The sequence below is a fragment of the Agelaius tricolor genome, unplaced genomic scaffold (genome assembly GCF_023055355.1).
Source record: "Agelaius tricolor isolate 1412-34295 unplaced genomic scaffold, bAgeTri1.0.p SCAF_15, whole genome shotgun sequence".
Taxonomy (NCBI): domain Eukaryota; kingdom Metazoa; phylum Chordata; class Aves; order Passeriformes; family Icteridae; genus Agelaius; species Agelaius tricolor.
The window spans coordinates 8,628,998-8,648,430 of record NW_027269275.1 but is presented as its reverse complement, the minus strand read 5'-3'; the positions used below and the strand labels follow the sequence as shown (position 1 = coordinate 8,648,430).

Below are 19,433 nucleotides of genomic sequence, written 5' to 3'. Positions count from 1 at the left end.
AGGGCGATAAGGGCTGCGGGGAGCGCTCACGTTCTCCCGGGACACACAGACAGGGAGGAGAGGAGTCGAGGGGCGGGGAACGACCGGGAGGCGGGGACGGGGGCCCGGGAGGCGGGGAGAGAGTGCCCGGAGGCGGGGACAGGAGGCCGTGAGGGCTCTGTGCAGTTCCGGGCTCCTCAGCGGCAGAGAATGGAGGCCGAAGGCAATGCAGCTCCTGGAGCGGGTCCTGCGGAGGGTGACAAAGCTGGACAAGAGACTGGAGCATCTCTCTTACGGGGAAGGGCTGTTCAGCCTCGGGAAGAGACGACTGAGAGGGGACCTCATTAATGTGTATAACTATCTAAAGACGGAGTGCCAGGAGGACGGACCAGGCTCTGCTCGGTGGTGAAACTGATGCACAGGAAGTTCTACCTGAATATGAGGAAGAATTTCTTTCCTGTGCAGCGGCTGCGCACTGGAACAGTTGCCCAGACGGGCTGTGCAATGTGGAGGTTCCCCGGGCAGGCCTGGCCGCGGTGCTGTGCCGTGTGCCCCAGGACGGCCCTACCCGGCCAGCCTCAGCACGGCCTGGCCGCGGTGCTGTGCCGTGTGCCCCGGGACAGCACGGCCTGGGCGCGGTGCTGTGCCGTGTGCCCCGGGACGGCTCTGCCCGGCCAGCCTCAGCACGGCCTGGGCGCGGTGCTGTGCCGTGTGCCCTGGGACGGCTCTGCCCGGCCAGCCTCAGCACGGCCTGGCCGCGGTGCTGTGCCGTTTGCTCCGGGACAGCACGGCCTGGCCGCGGTGCTGTGCCGTGTGCCCTGGACCGGCCCGGCCCGACCGGGGCGGGCATCCTGACCCACCGTGGCCCCGCCCCGCGGCCCTCAGGGGGCGGCCCGGCCCCGCCTACACCGCGGGGGGGGCGGGGCTGGGCGGGGCCAGGCCGCCGGTGCTAACCATGGCGGCGCGGCTGCGGGCGGGCGCTGCCCGGCGCCGTCGCGGGCCGATGACGCGGGCGGTCGGTGCGGCGTTTCCCGGTGTCGCTGTTCCCGGAGCGATGGGATTGTGCGCCCCGCGCTGATGGCGGCTCGCCGGACACCGCACGGCTCCGCGCCGGAGCCCAGGGTGGATGAGTTCACCGTCCCCGCCGAGAAGAGCCGCCTCCTGGAGCGCAGCCAGGACCGCATCGAGGGCTTGTTCGAGGTGCGGCTGGCCGTGCTGGGGGCGCAGGGGGACTGGCGGCCCGCGCTGCAGCCGCCCAACGCCAGCGCCAGGATCTGGGTGCAGCTGGCGGGCTGCACGAAGGCCGTGAGCAGCGCCAAGGTACGGGGGCAGCGGGGCGCTGGGGCCCGCCGGACCGGCACTGCCGGGACCGCGGGTTGGAGGAAGAAAGGGTGGGGAAAAGCCGAGTGCCCCAGGAGGAAACAGAAACGGCACTGCTTTGGCAGGTGGGTGTGTGCCCAGTGCCAGGGAGTCTCCCGCTGTGTTGACACAAGCGCAAGGAATAAAGCGAAACAACTCAGCTCGGAAGAGCGAAGTTCACGGGCACAGCGTTATGAAATAGCCCGGCCCGCAGCTGAGGGGGAGCACCGCTGGGGATGAGCCGAGCTTTGTTTTAAAGCGAGATTAAAATGTTTCGCTTTCCTTCTTCCTCCCGGAGTCAAGAAATTCCTCGGAGTTGTTTGGGCGTTGCCATGTTTTGCCTTACGGACTTCGCTTATTCCGTCGCATTTAGTAGCTCGTTGGCAAAGCTCTCAATAAAGCTTAATGCAGCTATTATTTCCTTCGTATAAAAGTTGTCAGACCTTTCACCAGGCTGGAGCAGATAGTTCTCTTTTCAGCCCAGCTGTGATGAGTTAAGAGAACTGTCTGTGCAGGCTGTGTCTCAGAGGGGGCAGCAGTTGCTGTGGAGTGTCTTCAGGCGTGTTAAATGTCTTGCACAACTAAGCTTTGGGGGGAGTTTCTCAGCAGTGATGCTGAAATTGATATTACTCATAATAAGCCTGGCAAGTACAGCTGTTGAATCATGTGATGAGAAGTTTGGTGTGAGCAGTAGCTAGGCTGAAGGTCCCTTTCCAACCCAAACTCTCGATGTATGGGCGTTGGGCGGATATATTCGGAGCACGTGTTTTGTGACTGATTTCAGACAAAAACTTGATTCCTTACCTGTGTCATGCACGTGTTCCTCTACGTGCAATGCACTTCCTTACAATGAACTGTAAGGAAAATACTATGACTATATAGGGGGTTGAATTATTTGACTCTGAAATTTACACTAAATCAATTTGCCTGGGCTCAGAGAATACAGAAACTGTTACAGAAACTCTTCTCCAGGCATCTGCAGCGCAACTTCCTTTTTTTCCAGGAAATTAAATCACAAGAAATAAATAGCACAAGATTTCCGCTTTCTAATTGCTGCTTTTCCTAACAAGATAAAAAAAATGTTTTCTACTCTTAATACTTTAAAGTATGAGAAACTTGATTTCTCTTCTAGGTAGAACAGTTTTCAGACACCGTCTGGAGGAATTCTTGTATAGAAAGTGCAATTGCTTGTCTTCCGCTGAAATGTTTGGTGGTAGAAATTTGTGTTATAATTTATCAGTCGCAGATAATGTATACGTTCTCCATTGCTACTTAGTTAAAAACAAAAGTTCCTAGATTTAGAGTAGCCTTTTCACCAATTATGTTATCTTGTTGCTCTGCGTAAGCAGTCATGTAGGGCGTGGAGAGTAACCCTGTGGGTTTTGCTGCGGAAGCACTTTGTGCTGATACGTTCCTGAGGCAGCCTGCCTTGGTACCCGTGATGATGTAACTCGAGGAGATAGGAAATGGGTTATGTTATTCATTACCTTGTGTTGGTTCTCAGCTCCATTTAAAAAAATTAATGTTTGAGAGTAAATAGACGTGATATACTTGGGATTCTGCAAATACAACGACTGCAGCTTAAAAGCTGGTTTCACTACATTAAAGAATTTTAAGCACAGAAGGAGGCAGTTTGGGAAAAATAATGCTATCTGAAAGAATAAATAATATACTGTATTCACAGAGTTTTGAACTCTTGACACATTTAAAACAAGGTAGTATAGTGAATTTACCAATTTACCTGTAGTAGCTTACAGGTAGCAGAAATAGTATTAGGTTGGTTGGGTTTTGGGTTGTTTTTTTTTTGTGTGTGTGTTTGAAAATCTGGAACTTCAGGAACACAGAAGTATCTGGAGCCTGGTGGCTGCTTGCATGATAAGCCTTAGAAATGCACTTTGAAACTTTTTAGAAGTTCAGGTTTATGGACTAGGTAGAACTCTAGTGAAAGGCATTTATTCACGAAGAGTTCTCTTTGACCAAGGAATAGGTATAGGAAAATAAATCTCTTCTGACAGTCTTTTAAACTGTTTGATCTACAAATTAAGTTACCTGTTACTATACCTGGGTATAAACAAGAGAATATAAAAGAGCTTTCTGTGACATCTATTTAAAAATCATTTTAGATATTGGTGTTTTATTTCTATTGTCCTGTTTACTGGTAGTGTTTACTTTCTGACATGACTTATGCTAAGTTTGCTTTATTTTCTAATGTTTCTGTCCATTACTGACCTAGTAAAAACTAACTGGATATATTGGGATTTCACAACTATTCACTCTGCTCTCTTTCTCCTCTTAGGAGTACATCAAGGGACTGTGTGAACCTGAGCTGGAAATAAAGGAGTACTACCCAAAGGACATGCACTGCATCTTCGTTGGTGCACAGAGCCTATTTCTCAACAGCCTTGTTCAGGATACCTGTGCTGATGTAACAGTGCTGGAAATGGGATTGCTCAGTATTAAGGGGGGTGCAGAAGCTGTTGTTATGGCTCAAAGTCATGTGCAGCAGTTTGTGAAGCTTTTTGAGAATAATGAAAGTTTATTAAATGACAATGAATCAGAGATTAAAAAGCAGTTCAGACAATTTGTGGAAGCACATGCAGATAAGTATACAATGGATTTACTGATTTTGCCTAGTGCACTAAAAAGAGAGCTCCTAGCTCTCACCCAAACTGCTGTTTCTGAAGGGAAGACTGATATCATAGATCTCACAGGCTCTGAAAACTCAGAGCAACTTGGACAGAACAGCACCTCCGAAGTCATTTCTGCAAACACAGAAGAAAGGGCAGGTGGGGAGGAAGCAAGAAACAATGCTGACACACCTGTAACTGAGCTTACAAAGCAAATGGACACTGTGTTTTCTGATGCTTCTGAAACAAGATTTGTTCCCATAAAGGACCCTCTGTTAGAGGCAGTGGCCTGTAAAGAGAGGCAGTCATGTAAAAGAAGATCCTCTGATGAGGAGGTAAGGCTCCCTAAAAAGCACTTCTCTTTGGAAAATGATCCACAAGTGAAATCTGCTTTACACAAGAATCCTTCAGACCCTGATGCAGTTATTGATCTGGTTTTGGATAGCTGCATTGAATCAGATGGTCCTACTTACTGCCTTAAAGAAGGTGATGCTCTCTCTGAGGAGATGGAATATAAGATTCTTGTCAACTTTTTCAGAACAATGGGATATTCCCAAAATATTGTAGAAAAGGTTATCGGTATCCTAGGACAATCTGCGGAACCGTTACTATTGCTAGAAGAAATTGAAAAGGAAAATTTGAAGTTTAAAAAAGAACATGAACAGTCGTCTCAAAAGCCTAGAACTCTCAATCTTCCTTTAGGAAATAATGTAAATAATTCACAAAAGCTAGAAGACAAAGGCATTTCTGGGAATAAAAGTCCACTTAAATCCAGTCATACTTCTAAGGAGACAAAAAATGAATATCACCAAGTAAGAGGTGCTCCGGACACACAAGTTGGTGCAGAAGATAAAATGCATAGATTGGTATGCAAATCTTCTTTCCCTCCCAGCAAAAATTCAGTTCTGTGCTATAAACAGAGAGATGTTTGTGGCCCTGGTAAGAATCACAACTCAAGGTTAAGCAGTATAGAAACTGATGGTGGGGTGACTTCCAGCACGGTGCACGCCGGAGCTCTAAAAGATGTTGGCTTTGTAGCCAGAGGGAGCTCAGATGTGCAGCATATCTCAAATAAGAGTAAAAGTGCATTTCAGCAAAAATCTGCAGGGCCCTCAACTGTACAGAACAGCCAGCCTGGTTCTGAGGAGCAGCTGGGACACTGCAGCTCTTCCCAAGCAAGGCCTCTCCACCAGCGCCTTTCCCAGACCTCACATTGTGACCATCCTGTCCCAGACCGGTTACTGTCTTCACAAAAACACCCTTCAAATCCAGACAGAGACACAATGGGACCACATCCAGATCATTCAGTTACTGGAGTTCAAAGATTTTTGGACTCTCTGAAGAAGCCATACAAACTGGAGTTGATAAATGAACCTGGCAAACCATATTTAAAACATATAATTATTGATGGAAGCAATGTTGCAATTTCGTAAGTATTGTTCTTTTCAGCTATCCTTTTATTAACAGTTCACTGAACTTTCAGATGAAATGGGGGCTAAGAGGTGGCAGTGGCATGTGTTAAGGTTTTGCTAGCTAGGTTTTTGTGTGCATGTACACAGTTGTGCCTTTTCAAAGTAACCTGATTTGAATCACCAGTGTTCAGCTCAATGCAACACTTCAGTCAGAAGTAATCTCAGGGCAAGCTTTGCTCTGTTGCAATCAGTGTTACGCATGAAGTTTAATTTGCTTTGCCAGTGCCTAACAACGAGGTTAAATTATTGTTGACTTAAGTGGTTTGGGGGAATTTCTTGTGCTCTCAACATCTTGTAGTCTTAAAGTGGAGGTTCTCATCTAATAGTGACATATTTCTCATCCAACAGCATTGCATATTAGTGCTTGGATCCTGTTATGCTTTTCAAATGTATACATGTATATTTACCAACTATGAATGCGCATTACTGAGGTGCCAATATATCCTTAATGCGCCCCAGTGGATTGGCTGCACACACCCCACACTGGAGTAGGGCATAGTAGCTGGGTGCTATTGACATAGAGTCCCCAAAAAGGTTATTTATAACACCTGGAGCCTTCTACCCAACCAAATGAAAGCTGGTTATGAGACATAAGGGACAGAGCTGCCTCAAAACAGCAAACCATTGAGATATTAAAATGTCCTACTAAATAATCAATGCTTGGGGGCCTGTTGGTTTGATCATGGAGGTATTCTGCAGCTTCCCTCTGGCTAAATAAAGCCTCACTCGTTTCTTGCGTTTCATAAAGTGAAGAGTTGTTTGCAAAATTGCTTTGAATTGTTCTCAGTTTTACTTCTCAGTACCTTGAGAACTACTTCCATGCCTGTGCTGGTTCAGGGTTCTTTTGGCCCCCTTTTTTGATGGGGGTGTGGGTATTAATGCATCACCCACATGCTTAGACTAATGCTGTATGTGTTCCTGAATCAGTGCTTGCCTCAGAAGTCTGGAAAGCTGCAAAACCTGTAGAATATTTTCTTTTGACACGTGCAGCACCTTGATCTGTTGTTATCACATTCTCAGGGTGTCTGTGGAGTAAGAGAATGCCCAGAGTTTACCCTAGCTGCTAACAAGTATTTTTTTTAATTACTTGTTTTGTATGCTGAAAACAGGCCTTTTGAGGGCAGACTGCAATATCCAGTTGTTGGATCATTTAAATTCTATTAAAATGTGGAAAAAGCTCAGAATGAAAGAATAATTGAATGGAATTATATCTTCCTAGAATAGTTTGTAAATACTATGTACTTGTGGTGGTGCATCCAATCAGAATCATCAGGTGCCCAAACAAGGTGGGAAACAAAGGGTAAGGAATTGTCCTTTGAAGCCTTGGTAAACTGTTTACCTGAATCATAGCCCAAGGAGGGGCACCATCGTTCCTACTCTTTGGGGAAGAAAGCCCAGGAGTTACTGGGTTGGGTTGTGGCCAGGGGGACCCTTCCTGCTGGCCAAAGTCAGTCATGCTGTGGCCCTGTAGCCAGCAGTGCTGAGTGAGGCCCTGTGAGCTCTCCTGGGGCTCAGCAGCTGTGCCAGCACCTCCCTGGAGTGGGACACTGCTCAGAGCTCCCAAATCCTCACCTTTGTCATACTCAGAGGACTGTTCCTGGTGTCAAAGCTCCCACACTCCCTGAGGTGTGACCCTTGCATGTTGGGAAATGCAAAGGGACTTGCTGGGAGCATTTCACTGACGCTGAGTGGAATTTGTTGACGAGTTCCTTTAGCACAGGGAATTAGGTGTTCACATTGTGTACCTGTGTGTGTGTACTGATCATGGTATGAATGGTACTGCCTCAAATCTACCATTAAGTCATTGTTACAGCTACAGCCAGCCCTATGGAATTGCTTTGTCAATGTCAGAGTGCTCCATGATTAAGTGCTGTTAACCCTTTTGCCCCCTTATCTTGGCATCCATATGCTTTGCACCCTCACCCCCTTCTGCATTCCTGGCTTCTGTGTATATCCGTGCAAACTGATTCTAATTTGATCTGTGTATGCCTTAACCTGTGCAGTAAATAATGAACTTACTCTTCACAGGTTCACAAGAATGAATGTTGCCTCCAAACTGTGTGAAGCCATATTTTCACAAATTCATATCAAACCTTGGCTTTGGCAATACCTTTGACAGTGTTTCTTTAAGTAGCCAAACCACTCATTTGTGACAGTGTTTACTTTAGTCACAAACCAAAGGGAAAGTGTTACATGACCCAGGAGGCAACCCGCTCTTTGCTGCTTTGTGCTGCTTGTGATCATCTTTTGTTTAATTTAGAAAATACCTTTGTAGGGTCTTCACAGGATTTTAAAGAACTGGGACAGGCAAAGGCAGTATTTGCAATGGCATTTGGAGAACAGATGCAGTCTTTGAGATGGATATCTTGAAAAGACCATCTTGCTGTGGTGATTTGCTGTCCCTTCAGGTGTTTATCTAATTCAGTTAAAACACTTCTAATTTAATTTAGTTTAGCAGTGACATATTTTTCATATTATAGCTTACATTAATTCTACATGTTGTTTGATGAAGTTACTTCTATTTGCATGCTTTTTTAAGTTGTAGCAGAGCAGAATTTTGTGGTCATTCCGGACAAATTTGGAGCTGGTTTTCTAAGCTTCTAAACACTTAAAAGCCAGTACACTGTAGTTCAGCCAGCTTGGAGCTCTTAAACAGGAGGATGAACAAGCAGAGAAAGCATAAATTTTGACATGAATATTGAGACCTCTGCATTTCTTGAAGTCTAGTTGAAAACCATTAATTCATTGAAAATACTTAACAGAGTTTTGCAATTTATTGAATAGGATGCCTAACTTAAATCATTGGTATGATAACTGCATTTAAAGCTTATGTCCCAGAAGGTATACAAAAAGTAACTCTTCTATGAAAATTGCCTTCTATTTTTGACTGTTCTTGACACAAAGAATGCTTAATTTTATTAAGGGCAAGTGTGGCATAGTATTTTTTTTCCTCTGGAAATTAGAGGAGTTAGATTTTTTTGCCTTTTGTATTTCAGATATGGCTTATTCATTTTCTGCCTTTCTACATATAGAATTTGTCTCTAAATTCAGAGAACCTTAATAGATTTACATTTTGATAAGCATATTTTTTACAGAATTTACAAAACTAGAAAAGGATAAATGAATGCTACTAGAGGCTGAGTTTCACTGTAAAATATTTCCATGGAAATCTTTTAATGACCATTATGTTGGGAAGATTTCTTGGTAGGTTAAATTAGGGTTTAAAGATAGGATTCTGTTCAAAACTGACAGGGCTTACTATTAGGGTTAATAATAAGCACTTGCCTATTATTTGGGAGACTGGTTTAAAAAAGGAATACCCCTTGCTCACTTATTGTTAAAAGTACTTTGTAGTGATTTGACATCTAATTCAAAACATAGATTATACACTATTTTGCAAGAAATGCTTTGGCTGTTCATGCCATCAGTGCTCAATCAGTGTGTCTTTTCTAGGCAATCATATCTTTGTTTTGTCTAAAAGTAGCCTCTATGGAAATGCTGGAGCCTGGTTAGACAGTTAATTGTGCCATGTGTTAAACAGGCAAATAGGGTCACTGGGTTAATTCCAGCTGGGTAGGGCCTCACAAGGTCATCAATTCCAATCTTTGTGTCCCCTCATTTTAGGCAGTTGCTGGTTTTTTGGAAAGTCACTTAAGGGACTTGTAAAAACGGATAATGTATATCTTATATTTTTAAATTGAGAAAAAAGATTAATGCCAAAATACAATGTTTTGAAAATATTTCTCCAAAGAAATTTCATTATTTTGCTTCAGAACAATTGTTCAGACTGTTGAAATGAAGAGAGAGTAGGCCCTAGTGGTTATCAGAGAGTTGTTCAGATGTAATCCTTGGTAATCAGTTGAACCAAGGGTGTTCTATTTTGTAGGACTGTATTTGGAACTACTACAATATTGTATTATTACAATTTTAATCTATACTCAGTAGAGTTCAGAAATCATCACTATGGGCCTCTTTTTTAAAGCTAAACCTGCTTCTGATTACTCCATTGTTGTTGTGCCCAGGAAACTGAAAGGAGACTGAGCTGTGAAGTTGCAAAGTGATGTATCTGTTCTCTTCTTCTGCTGAAGAGCTCTTTCCATTTAGAAGATTGCTTATCTTTAACACCCATCTGCCTTTTCTTTTCCTGAGGCTCTATGTGGGACTTTCAGCTTCACTTAGCAAGGTTTTGTTCCATTTTCTTTGTTTTCCTGGTAGTAAAACCCTAGTGAATTTAATCTCCCTTTTTTTTGTTTCACCCTCAGTCATGGTCTGAGGAAATTCTTCTCCTGTCGAGGAATTGCAATAGCTGTTGACTACTTTTGGAAACGTGGCCACAGAAATATTACTGTGTTTGTTCCACAGTGGAGAACAAGACGTGACCCTTCCATTACAGGTGAGGCACATTTCCTAATGTTTGCTTAATTAAAGCAGACTTTTTCTTTGGGACTTGTGTGAAGAATAAATGGAGAAGGAATGTTTCATCAAATGTTGAGCAGGAGCAGTCTGGCTGCTCAGCATGAGTAATTGGGTTTCCATACTCAGTGTGAGAGACCCTGTAATGCTCTTTAGGCTAGCAGGGGTGCCATCAGTGGAGGCCTTTTTGGGTTGGTTTTTGTTTGCTCTTTAATTTCTAGTGTTGACCTCCTCTTCTCCATTTTTTATATGAGCAATTCTTCACCTATCAATAACATTTCTCTAGCTTAATTGGTACAAAAATAGCCTATCTTCTCTCTAGTAATTTTATCTCAGACTAATTGTCAAATCATGTTTTAACAGAGCAGAATTTCTTAACACAGCTCGAGGATGTTGGAATATTGTCTTTAACCCCTGCAAGGATGGTTTTAGGAGCAAGAATTGCTGCTCATGATGACAGGTACAGAATATATGTAGTTTTAAAGTCTTTTTGAACATCTGACTAATGGTTGTAAAAGCTCAATATTTCATGTGCAGTTCTGTTAGCTTGTTCTGCGACCTTTCTAGACAGAGCTATGCATCCAACTTAAGACTGAGTTTTACATCTGTTACATTATTTCACTGTTGTAGGAAACAATATTATGTATTCAGAACGTCATGGAGAACTACAAATTTTCATGGCAATTAAAAAAAAAAAGCTGTCTGAAGAAATTAATCCTCCAGTAATGTTTTTATGCTTTTCCATTCTATCCCTGAACTTCTTTTTATTCTTGGGGCATAAATCAGCTGCTGATCAGAGAGTATTTAGCTCCATTTCTTTCTTAATGCCATGTTGGCACACAGACCTTGCTGTGTCTTTGGAGCACTGTATTTGTAACAATGCATAAGCCAGTGAACCTCCAAGTTAATTTGACCAGCAAAGATCAACTTTAAAATGTGGGGATCATCTGTCAGTGAACGAGACACAGTAAGCTTTAGGAGTCTGTGGGAGTTTCCTAGTACTTCATTAATGTTTTATTTATACCCAGCCTTTCATAAGAAATGCTCTGGCACTGCAGTTGAGATTACTGTGGAAATAAGTGGTATAATAACATATTTGCACTTTTGTTAAAAGCATGCACTTTTCTTTAAAAGGACACCATCCATTATCTTGTGGATAAAATTGATTCAAATGGCAAAAAATGTATTTTCAGAGACATTATAAAAGATGGCAAACATTTTTTTCTTAATAAATCAGTAGTTGCGTTGTCATTGTTTAACAAAAGAGTTTTTGAAAAGTGTTGACAGAGCAAACCACTAACATGCAGAACACTGACTTGCAGAACACAGACATTAATGCTAAGCAAAAAAGTGTATGTCAATGAGTTTGTGTTGGATTGTGTAATAAATACTGTACTGCATAAAGCATGCCATTTACCTGTGCAAATATTTAGGTCATGGGGTTTGAGGGCTTTTGCTTGTGTGGGTTTGTTTGTTTGGGTTTTGAATGGGGAAGAAAACATCCCATGAAGACTCTGCTGCACTGAATAAGTGCATGCTACCCAAAACGTTGTAAGTTTAAGGTGGGTAAAAACAGAGTCATTTCCTGGTAATCAGGGTGCTTGTTTTCATGCAAATAGATTACTTTGGGATGATGAAATGTTTCATTTTTTAAGTCTTTGGATTGTTCTCAGCAAAACAAACTATCTTAGTAATCATTGAAATTAATTTTACAGATTTTTGTTACACCTTGCTGCTAAAACTGGAGGTGTTATTGTGACTAATGATAACTTCAGAGAATTTGTGACAGAATCATTTGCCTGGAGAGAAATTATTCAAAAAAGGTAATTACTGAATTTCTGTGAAGTCTTAAAAGGATGTCTGTCCTTGCAGTTGTATGCATTCTACCTACATGTGGGATTTTGTTATCTTTAATTAATCTGTCATGCAATTCTGGTAGATCCAAATAAAGTACTCTGTGACTCACTGTGGTGATTCATGGCCTTACAGTCATGTGTTGAGTAGTCTAATGTCCTTGTTATTCATATATTCTGTCATATATGAGTGTTAATTGTTCTCATAAGCAGGAGTTTGGTGTAACAGCACGTGTGTCACTTCTGAAGGTCAGTGTTGGATCTTGTTTGAGCAGTCCACTTTCACAGCCTCTCTTGTCTGAAAGCTCATTTTTTTCAGGGAGACATCATAGCTGATGAGGATATAGTGTCACTTTTAAATATTCAGAATCAATCACTCTTCACTCAAGTGGGACAGATTGTCACAGCTAAACAGAATGAACACTTGCAGCATATCCATGCAGCCATTTCCCTGCAAGTGTTTTTCTTTGGGTTTAGATGAGTTCACTTAGTTATCAAATATTCCCTACTTCATCTTGTGGACTTGTTTCTGCTTGTTTCTTCTTGTTTGTTGCGTTTGGGTGTTTGGGATTTTTTTTTCCAGTTTCAATTTAATCAGGTTATTTTACTGCTGAGGTGTGATCTTCTGTTAGTAAAATTCCCCACTAATCCCTCAGTGTCCCTGACATTTTCTGAGGGTACATCTGTTACAGTGGCTGGGGTCAGTATAGCTCTAATGAAATAAGGAACTAAAAACTTGCCCTGCATTCTCACAATGTAGCTGTGAGACCATGGAGTTGATGCTGGCTAATCGTGTAGGTTTTTACATCATTTCTTGAGTGAATTCTACCTGAGTCAGGTTCTGTTCTTCCACAGAACTTTAGTAAGAGTGCTTGGTGTGGGCATCTTGAGTCTGTGTTTTTTTAAGAGCTTATGTTAACATCTGCTATTAGTTTTACTTCTGGGGAAATTCCACTGTACCAAATCTTCTCCTTGCAGACAAATTTCACTTGAACTGGGTTTGTTTGGGGTTTTTTTAATACAGATTTCTACCTGTCCCAAAGTGATTCCAGAAAAAAAGTTTTGTGTCTTAACTGTAAGCATTTAATGCTATATTTGCTAGTTGTGTGGCTTTCTGCTAACACAGGCATTTCAGCTACATGACTGAAGATCCTTGCAAGGAAAAGGAGTTAGAACAACCAAAAAATCTGATCACCTAGCAAATTCCACCATAGTCTTGTTGCAAATCTTCAGTCATAAAACAGTCGCTGTAAAAAAGGGGCGGGGGGGAAACTGTGTTCTGTGGTGTAATAGGGAGAGTTCACACCTCTCATGGAATTATTTTGACAGGGAATGCTGGTTGTGTCTTAGCTGGGTTTACTAATTAGTCTTCAGGGACTCCTTATGTGGTGTCTACTCTAAGGAAATTCATCCTGTGCTACAAAGGTGAAGGACAACAAGGGTGAAATACCTTGTTATTTAAAAGAACTCTCTTGCAGGTTGCTCCAGTACACTTTTGCTGGTGACATATTTATGGTTCCTGATGATCCTTTGGGAAGAAATGGACCCAGATTAGATGACTTCCTTCGAAGTGAAGGCTGTTCTAGGTACAAACACTGTTTTCACTTTTGTTTGACGCAGTTATTTCACTTTTGAAATAAACTGTTCTCCTGCTTCACTCACACACCTGTAAAGCACAGTAAATTAAGCAGGAACACTGTAGCACATAGCAGTTTAACAAAAAAAAAATAACCAAAACACATTTTTCCTGTTACTTCAGTTCATTCAGAAACTGCTGGTGACATTTGTCTCTTACTGAGATTTCTCTGAGAACTGAGATAAGTATGACAAAAGCTTCTTCTGAAACTTGACTCTGGTGGCTTTCATGCACGGGTGTGTTAACAGCACCCAGAGGTGCCAGAGATGTGGGTGTGTGGTGTTAATTACTCTGATGTTATCTAGGACACCTTGGTTGGTCACTTCTTCATAGTGGGACAATAGGTGCTACAAACACTCAGGTTTTCTGTCACGGGGAGACACTTCACCTCAGGGCTGAGGGTACTTTACTGCTGTCAAAACAATTTTTGAGGCATTGTTATTAAATCTGTTTGTATTTGAGTAATAGTTATAAATGTTAATGAACAGAAATTGTTCGTTTAAGATTAATGTACTTTTTAAATGTGCACGTATTCAAAATATGAATTTGCTTTGCATGAACTGCCAAGATTTGAGGATTAGTTTGCTCTTTTTCAAAAGAAAATAATATTCTCTTCTTTCACCAGTTTAGGAATTAGAAATGCTAAGAATTCTGAGGAGTAGTGAGAGGGCTTTTAAAAACAAGTGAGGTAACTTAAAAATTGTTAATAGAAAAGGCAAGCTATTCTTAAGGATTAATACAAAGAATAAGCAAGAATCTCATCTATTGTAAACATTTGAGGAAAGTAAAACATTGTTATACCATAGATTACAAGCTGATCTGATTTGAAAATAAGTGTATTCACATTAAAAAAGCAAGTGCAGTGCTAGAACTCCAGAAGGAAATGCTGAGTATTCAAGCTCTTGTACAAAACCTTTGAGATGTTACTTGGAACACTGTGTTTTACCTGCCTGTGTCTGAGAAATAAAATGAAAACAGAGTGTTCTGAGGTAGGTGAGTGTGTTGATTGTAGAAATGGAGTCTTTTGAGAAGACCACAGAAGAGCTTGGTTTCATATCTGTAAATTTGGAACTGTAACTATGTTTGGGTGTTCGTTTTGGGGTTGGGCTGGGGGGGGGGGGGTGGACGGGGACACCAGGAAGAACAGAGAAAAGCTGCCAGTAAAAAAGAGTTAATTTTGTTCCTTCCCTGTGACTTTTCTACATGATTTAAATGATGCAGAAAGCATAAATGGCACCAGGAACAAGATCAGAAACTGGCAGAATCTTCAGCAGTTAGAAAACCTTTCCACACTGAGTAACTGGAGGTGGCATAACCCAAATGCTTTTAAAATAGAGCTCTGTAATTTAGGTGCTGTTTCCCTTGGTGGTAGGAAACTAGACTGTAAGATGAGTTCCACTTCACATTTCTCTGGTATCTGCTGGCATCTGAAATAGACTGACCTTTATATTTTGTAGTGCTAGCAGTGCATAGAGTAGCAAAACTTTTTAAAGTCTGAAATGAAATTGCAATAATTAAGAGTATTCAAATCCTGAGACTGCTAAAACAACTTCATTGCCCTATTAAGGATACCATACAAGGGAAACAAGGCCCTGGTCTAAATATGAGCACAGCTCAGTCCAGAGCAAAAGTATTTGAGGAATAGTCTCATGAAGCACTCTTGGAACTGGTCTGTCAGCATTTTCACATGCTCCCTGTCAGTGTACATGTATTCAATGTATCTTTTTATCTATACCTTCATAAAATTTTCTGTAATCTGACAAGTAAAGGACTCACAGCATACTGAGGCTATTCCTGGGTGATAATAATGTTAGCTGTGCCAGATTCATATTGAGAACTGTTATACCCCCTGTTTTGTTTCACTTTGAAAGAATGCTTGTCATTTGATTCCAGTCAGTAACTGGCTGAGCAGCAGGGATGTTTAAGTTATACACATTTGTCTTTTCTCTCTCATGTACAGAGAGAACTGCAGCTAGAATGTCCTTTAGCTTAATTAATTAATTAAAATTTTTATTTTGTTCCACAGAGATTCCTGGTCAACACACACGGCTTTACAGAGCAGTGGACAATATTCTTCTGAGACACCCTCTTTCCTCCCCAAAGTGAGCAGTAGCAGTCAACAGCCTGGGGGCAGAGTGTATGATGATCGTTCATCCCCATTGCTTCCATGGGAAGAAAACACAGAGCCTGGTCCAGCAATTCCACCACAGAGATCTCCCTCTGAAACAGCCCAGCTAAGAGAAGCCCTGATCAAAATTTTTCCTGACTATGATCAAAGGCAGAAGATTGATCAAATACTATCTAATCATCCATTCATGAGAGATCTTAATGCTCTGTCTGCCATGGTGCTTGACTGAATGCTTCCACAACTTTTATATCACAACTGCTCTGACTAATGATTATCAATGTGAAGAAAAATGTCGCTCTTTTATGTTACTTTGTGAATATTAAAAACCTAATTTTATTTGTATAAACAAAGATATTTTTGTGTATGTTCTGTAGCTAATAGATGCCAGGTTTTGGTAAATTAAAAACTGCTGCTACTACAGATTTTTAGTAATATTTTCTGTGGGAAAAAAAAAAAAGTCTTCTGCTTCACTGGAATTGCTTGTTAAAGCAGTGGCAGTACTCCCTTTTGAGCAGGGTGTTAGTGCTTTTTACAGAACCCTTTTCCTGGAAGGCAGAATTCCGGTCGTTTGGAGGCCCGCGCGTGGGAGCAGCTGCCAGCAGGTGGCGGCTGTGGGTCCGTGAGGAGCCCCGGGAAGGGCGTGAAAATCCAAGAAAATCCAAGAAAATCCATTTGCTCCTTCGGGCTGGGAGTGCTGTGCGTGGTAGTTAGAAGAGAAAGCGAAAATTCACAGCTCTCATCAGGAGAAGGTGTTCTGAATTCTTTAAAAGTTCTGAAATCTACACTTGTTTTTGACTATCAGTATTCTTTCAGGATAGTTTTAATATCTTTAACAATTGCACTGATTCTTTGTCTGTTCTAAGTGTGAATGGGGTGATGCTAACAGAATGAGACACTGTCTGTATAGAAATGGCTTTTTTGTGCAGAGCTACAGCTGTAGTCAGCTCCACCCCTTTAGATCTGTTCTGGGATCTATCCCAAAAAGTAAGGGGCAAAAAGGAAGATAATTTATAAAAACTGACCAATAGGACCACTTTCTAGAGCAGAGCAAAGTTAAGATTGTCTGTATCTCTGTACACGCTTAAGTCTGTTACTCCTTCCTTTTAACCAGTCTCTGGTGCCAAGTATTCATGTGAGTAAAATCTAATTAGGCTGTAAAGACAACTTGGGCTCCAGAGCCTACATTCAACTTCTGATGTACTGAGCCTTACCCTAAAGAATTAGTGGCTTTCTCTCCAGTTCCATGGGGTCTGAAATCACTCTTTGTTTATATGCAAAAGAACTGAAATATACTTGGGGAATTGGGGATTTTGAAAGACTGTTTGAAAGACTTTTTTGCATGGCCCTTTCACATTTTGTGAAGTCAAACAGGAGGCAGTCTTGCTCTTCCCTGAACACAAGCAACCTGAAAGAGAATTGCAGCAAGAACAAAAAAGTTTTAGGAGCAGTAGTTACAACTTCTCAAAAATACAGGTGGTGATGAAGAGAGGCCTTTAATGTTTCTGCATCCGAATAGACAAATCTAAATTATTCTTTATTCTGTATAAGTGAGTGGGAGATTTGCTATTGAGGTGGGCAGAGTCCTTCTGACCAGTACATGTTTGCCAAGAACTAGTTTTTACCTGTGAAGTGTTATGTAATCTCTGAGTTCTAACCCCATAAAAACTTAGGCAAGTCCTTAAAGCCTGTTTCACTGACTATAGTTGGTATAATTTTAATAAATAGTAAGAGAATAATCACCAGCTCCCTCACACTGCCTGGGGGGCCTGTGTACATGTGTGAACATGCTCCTTGAAGAACTTGTCTTCTTTTCATTAGGTATATCCCTGATTGCATACGTTGTTTCCACTTTATAGGTGCTATTGTGGGGATATAAATATATTGTAATCTTTATTTCATAGAGAATTTCTTCATGGAGTTTGGAAGGGACCCACAAGGATCATCCAGTTCAACTCCTGGCCCCCCTCACTTCAACATTCCCAGCCCATGCCTGAGAGCATTGTCCAAATACTTCTCGAGTTCTGTCAGGCTTGGGGCTGTGCCCACTTCCCTGGGGAGGCTGTTCAGTGCCCAAGCACCCTCTGGGTGAAGAGCTCTTTCCTTGTCTAACCTAAATCCCCCAAGTCAGCTTCAAGCCTCAAGTCCTGTCACGAGAGCAAAGAGATTGGTTCTCTTTCTCCTTTCTCTGTTTCTTTCTCCAAAGTCTGTTTCTGAAGCATGCCTCGTGCTATTCAACCTTGGTTGCTGCAAAAACTCAGCGAGAAGCAGCGTTTGGAGTGGAAAATACCAGGGACTTTCCCTTACGTGTGAGTGACCTGGCATTTCCCCTCCCTCCCTCCCTTTAAAGGGGTAAAGTCCTGAGACTGATTCCTGGTGTGGGGCCAAGTGCAGGATTTCTGTGACAAATACAACAGTTTACTGTCAAAAGGAGTGTTTTCTCTTACATCTTAAGAGCATGTAATGTAAACAATTTCATTGCAGTTGTCAACAAGCAAAGTTCAGATGAGTCCCAGTAGTCGGTGCTAGTGCTGCTGCTTTCCTTCCTGTCTCAGTGCCTTTTTGGGGTAGCTCGTGTTTTGGAAGAGCATTTCTGAACCAGAGAGAGAGTGCCTGTGAAAGTTCCATGACAAACAGTGACTCACAGTGTCTTTCTAATGCTGGCAGTGTTTCCTTCTGTTTTGCAAGCTTGCAGGCTATGTTTGATATGAATGCCTTTCCTGCTAGAATTCTGTGTAGCTGCATTAAGTGCTATTTTTAAATCTGGGGCTGGATTATGTTCTGGATGGCTCTGTTTTATTGGAAAGGAGTAGCTCTGCTATAATTCATTTATAAGACCTGTTATTTTCACAAATACAGTTTAGAATAATAATGACTTTGCAGATTCTGAGACCTAATCTGTCTGGTATTTGGAGGAGTCTGGTTATATAAGCAGGTGTTTCTCTGATGTGTTCAGTTTCTCTATTTTATCGCAGAATGGAAACCCAAGTGCCTTTCAACAGTGTAACTCGTGGTGTTCAGACTAGCCTTCCTAGCCTTCCTGACTGCTACTCTTTGTGCTCAATTTTGTACATAAATCTACCAGTTTTGTATATGTTGGTATGTAACTGTGCACACAGTGGAAATACTGCAGTGCTCAAGTAGATGGTGTTGATGATAACTTTTAAAAAACAGATGGATTTTAGATTTGTACATTTTTTACCTATGTATTGTATGCATTTATGTTTAGAATGTGATTCCATTGCACTGTTCAAACTCTGCTGAGGTGCATATGACAACCCCAAGTTTTTCCTGTCTGCCTTGTGGCTCACCAAGTTCTGTCAGATTGCATTATATAATTTTAAATGGCTAATTCAAAGGAAGCATTTTTTTAAGAAGAAACTGGGTTTGAATGCACTGGATCCCCTTTTCAGTCTCCACTTGAGTATTTTTAACTGTTTCAGGAATGATATTTTAAGTGTACATAAGAGAAATAAAATATTACATATTTTTAATTAAACAGAAACAACAGTCCAAAGACATCAGAATTCTGAAATATATTAATTGAGTTTTATTTTATTATCATTTTTCACTGTGATTCAAATCCAAAGTCAAGTATAATTTTTCTCCCTGGTTGCTAATTGAGCATGTGATATTCAAAGTATTGAGTCTTAGTATTGATAATTTTAAGATAAATCTTTACTGAGCAAAATATTAAGAGTCTACTCATCAAAAATAAAAGGCTGGTTTGCACGTGTTTTATACAGAAACACACGCCCTTCTCAGTAAGAAGGTGAATCCAAGGCGGGCGCTCCAGCTGTCGGGGTTGTGCGGTGTCCGGCCGGGTGTCCCGCGGGGACGGGAGGGGACACGAGGGGACACGAGGGGACACGAGGGGACGGGAGGTGGCGCCGCCGGCCCGCGCCTCGCCCGCCCCGCCCGGGGAGAGCCGGGCCCCGCCTGAGGGCAGCGCTGGTTCCGGACTGTGGC

At 42.0% G+C, this 19,433-nt stretch overlaps 1 protein-coding gene across 3 annotated transcripts; it reads left to right on the top strand.

The window, feature by feature from the left end:
• Positions 1–134: 134 nt before the first annotated feature.
• Positions 135–18,985, top strand: N4BP1 (NEDD4 binding protein 1). Of its 3 annotated transcripts, XM_071440349.1 has the most exons (7): positions 138–1,299; positions 3,635–5,394; positions 9,700–9,830; positions 10,214–10,310; positions 11,566–11,673; positions 13,182–13,289; positions 15,366–18,985. In XM_071440349.1, the coding sequence occupies exons 1-7, from the start codon at positions 1,057–1,059 to the stop codon at positions 15,694–15,696; spliced, it is 2,778 nt and encodes a 925-aa protein (XP_071296450.1). In that variant the 5' UTR covers positions 138–1,056; the 3' UTR covers positions 15,697–18,985. The 3 variants fall into 3 exon arrangements, with proteins under 3 accessions (XP_071296452.1, XP_071296451.1, XP_071296450.1); XM_071440350.1 differs by lacking the exon at positions 13,182–13,289 and having other exon boundaries at positions 136–1,299; XM_071440351.1 differs by lacking the exons at positions 9,700–9,830; positions 10,214–10,310; positions 11,566–11,673; positions 13,182–13,289 and having other exon boundaries at positions 135–1,299.
• The last annotated feature ends 448 nt before the right edge of the window (positions 18,986–19,433 follow it).

Bases quoted from the DNA above. Each gene is read 5' to 3' on its own strand.
- N4BP1 (XM_071440349.1), top strand. From the start codon at position 1,057: ATGGCGGCTCGCCGGACACCGCACGGCTCCGCGCCGGAGCCCAGGGTG. The intron at 1,300-3,634 runs GTACGGGGGCAG...TTCTCCTCTTAG, and splicing joins AGGCCGTGAGCAGCGCCAAG to GAGTACATCAAGGGACTGTG. The intron at 13,290-15,365 runs GTACAAACACTG...TTTGTTCCACAG, and splicing joins CGAAGTGAAGGCTGTTCTAG to AGATTCCTGGTCAACACACA.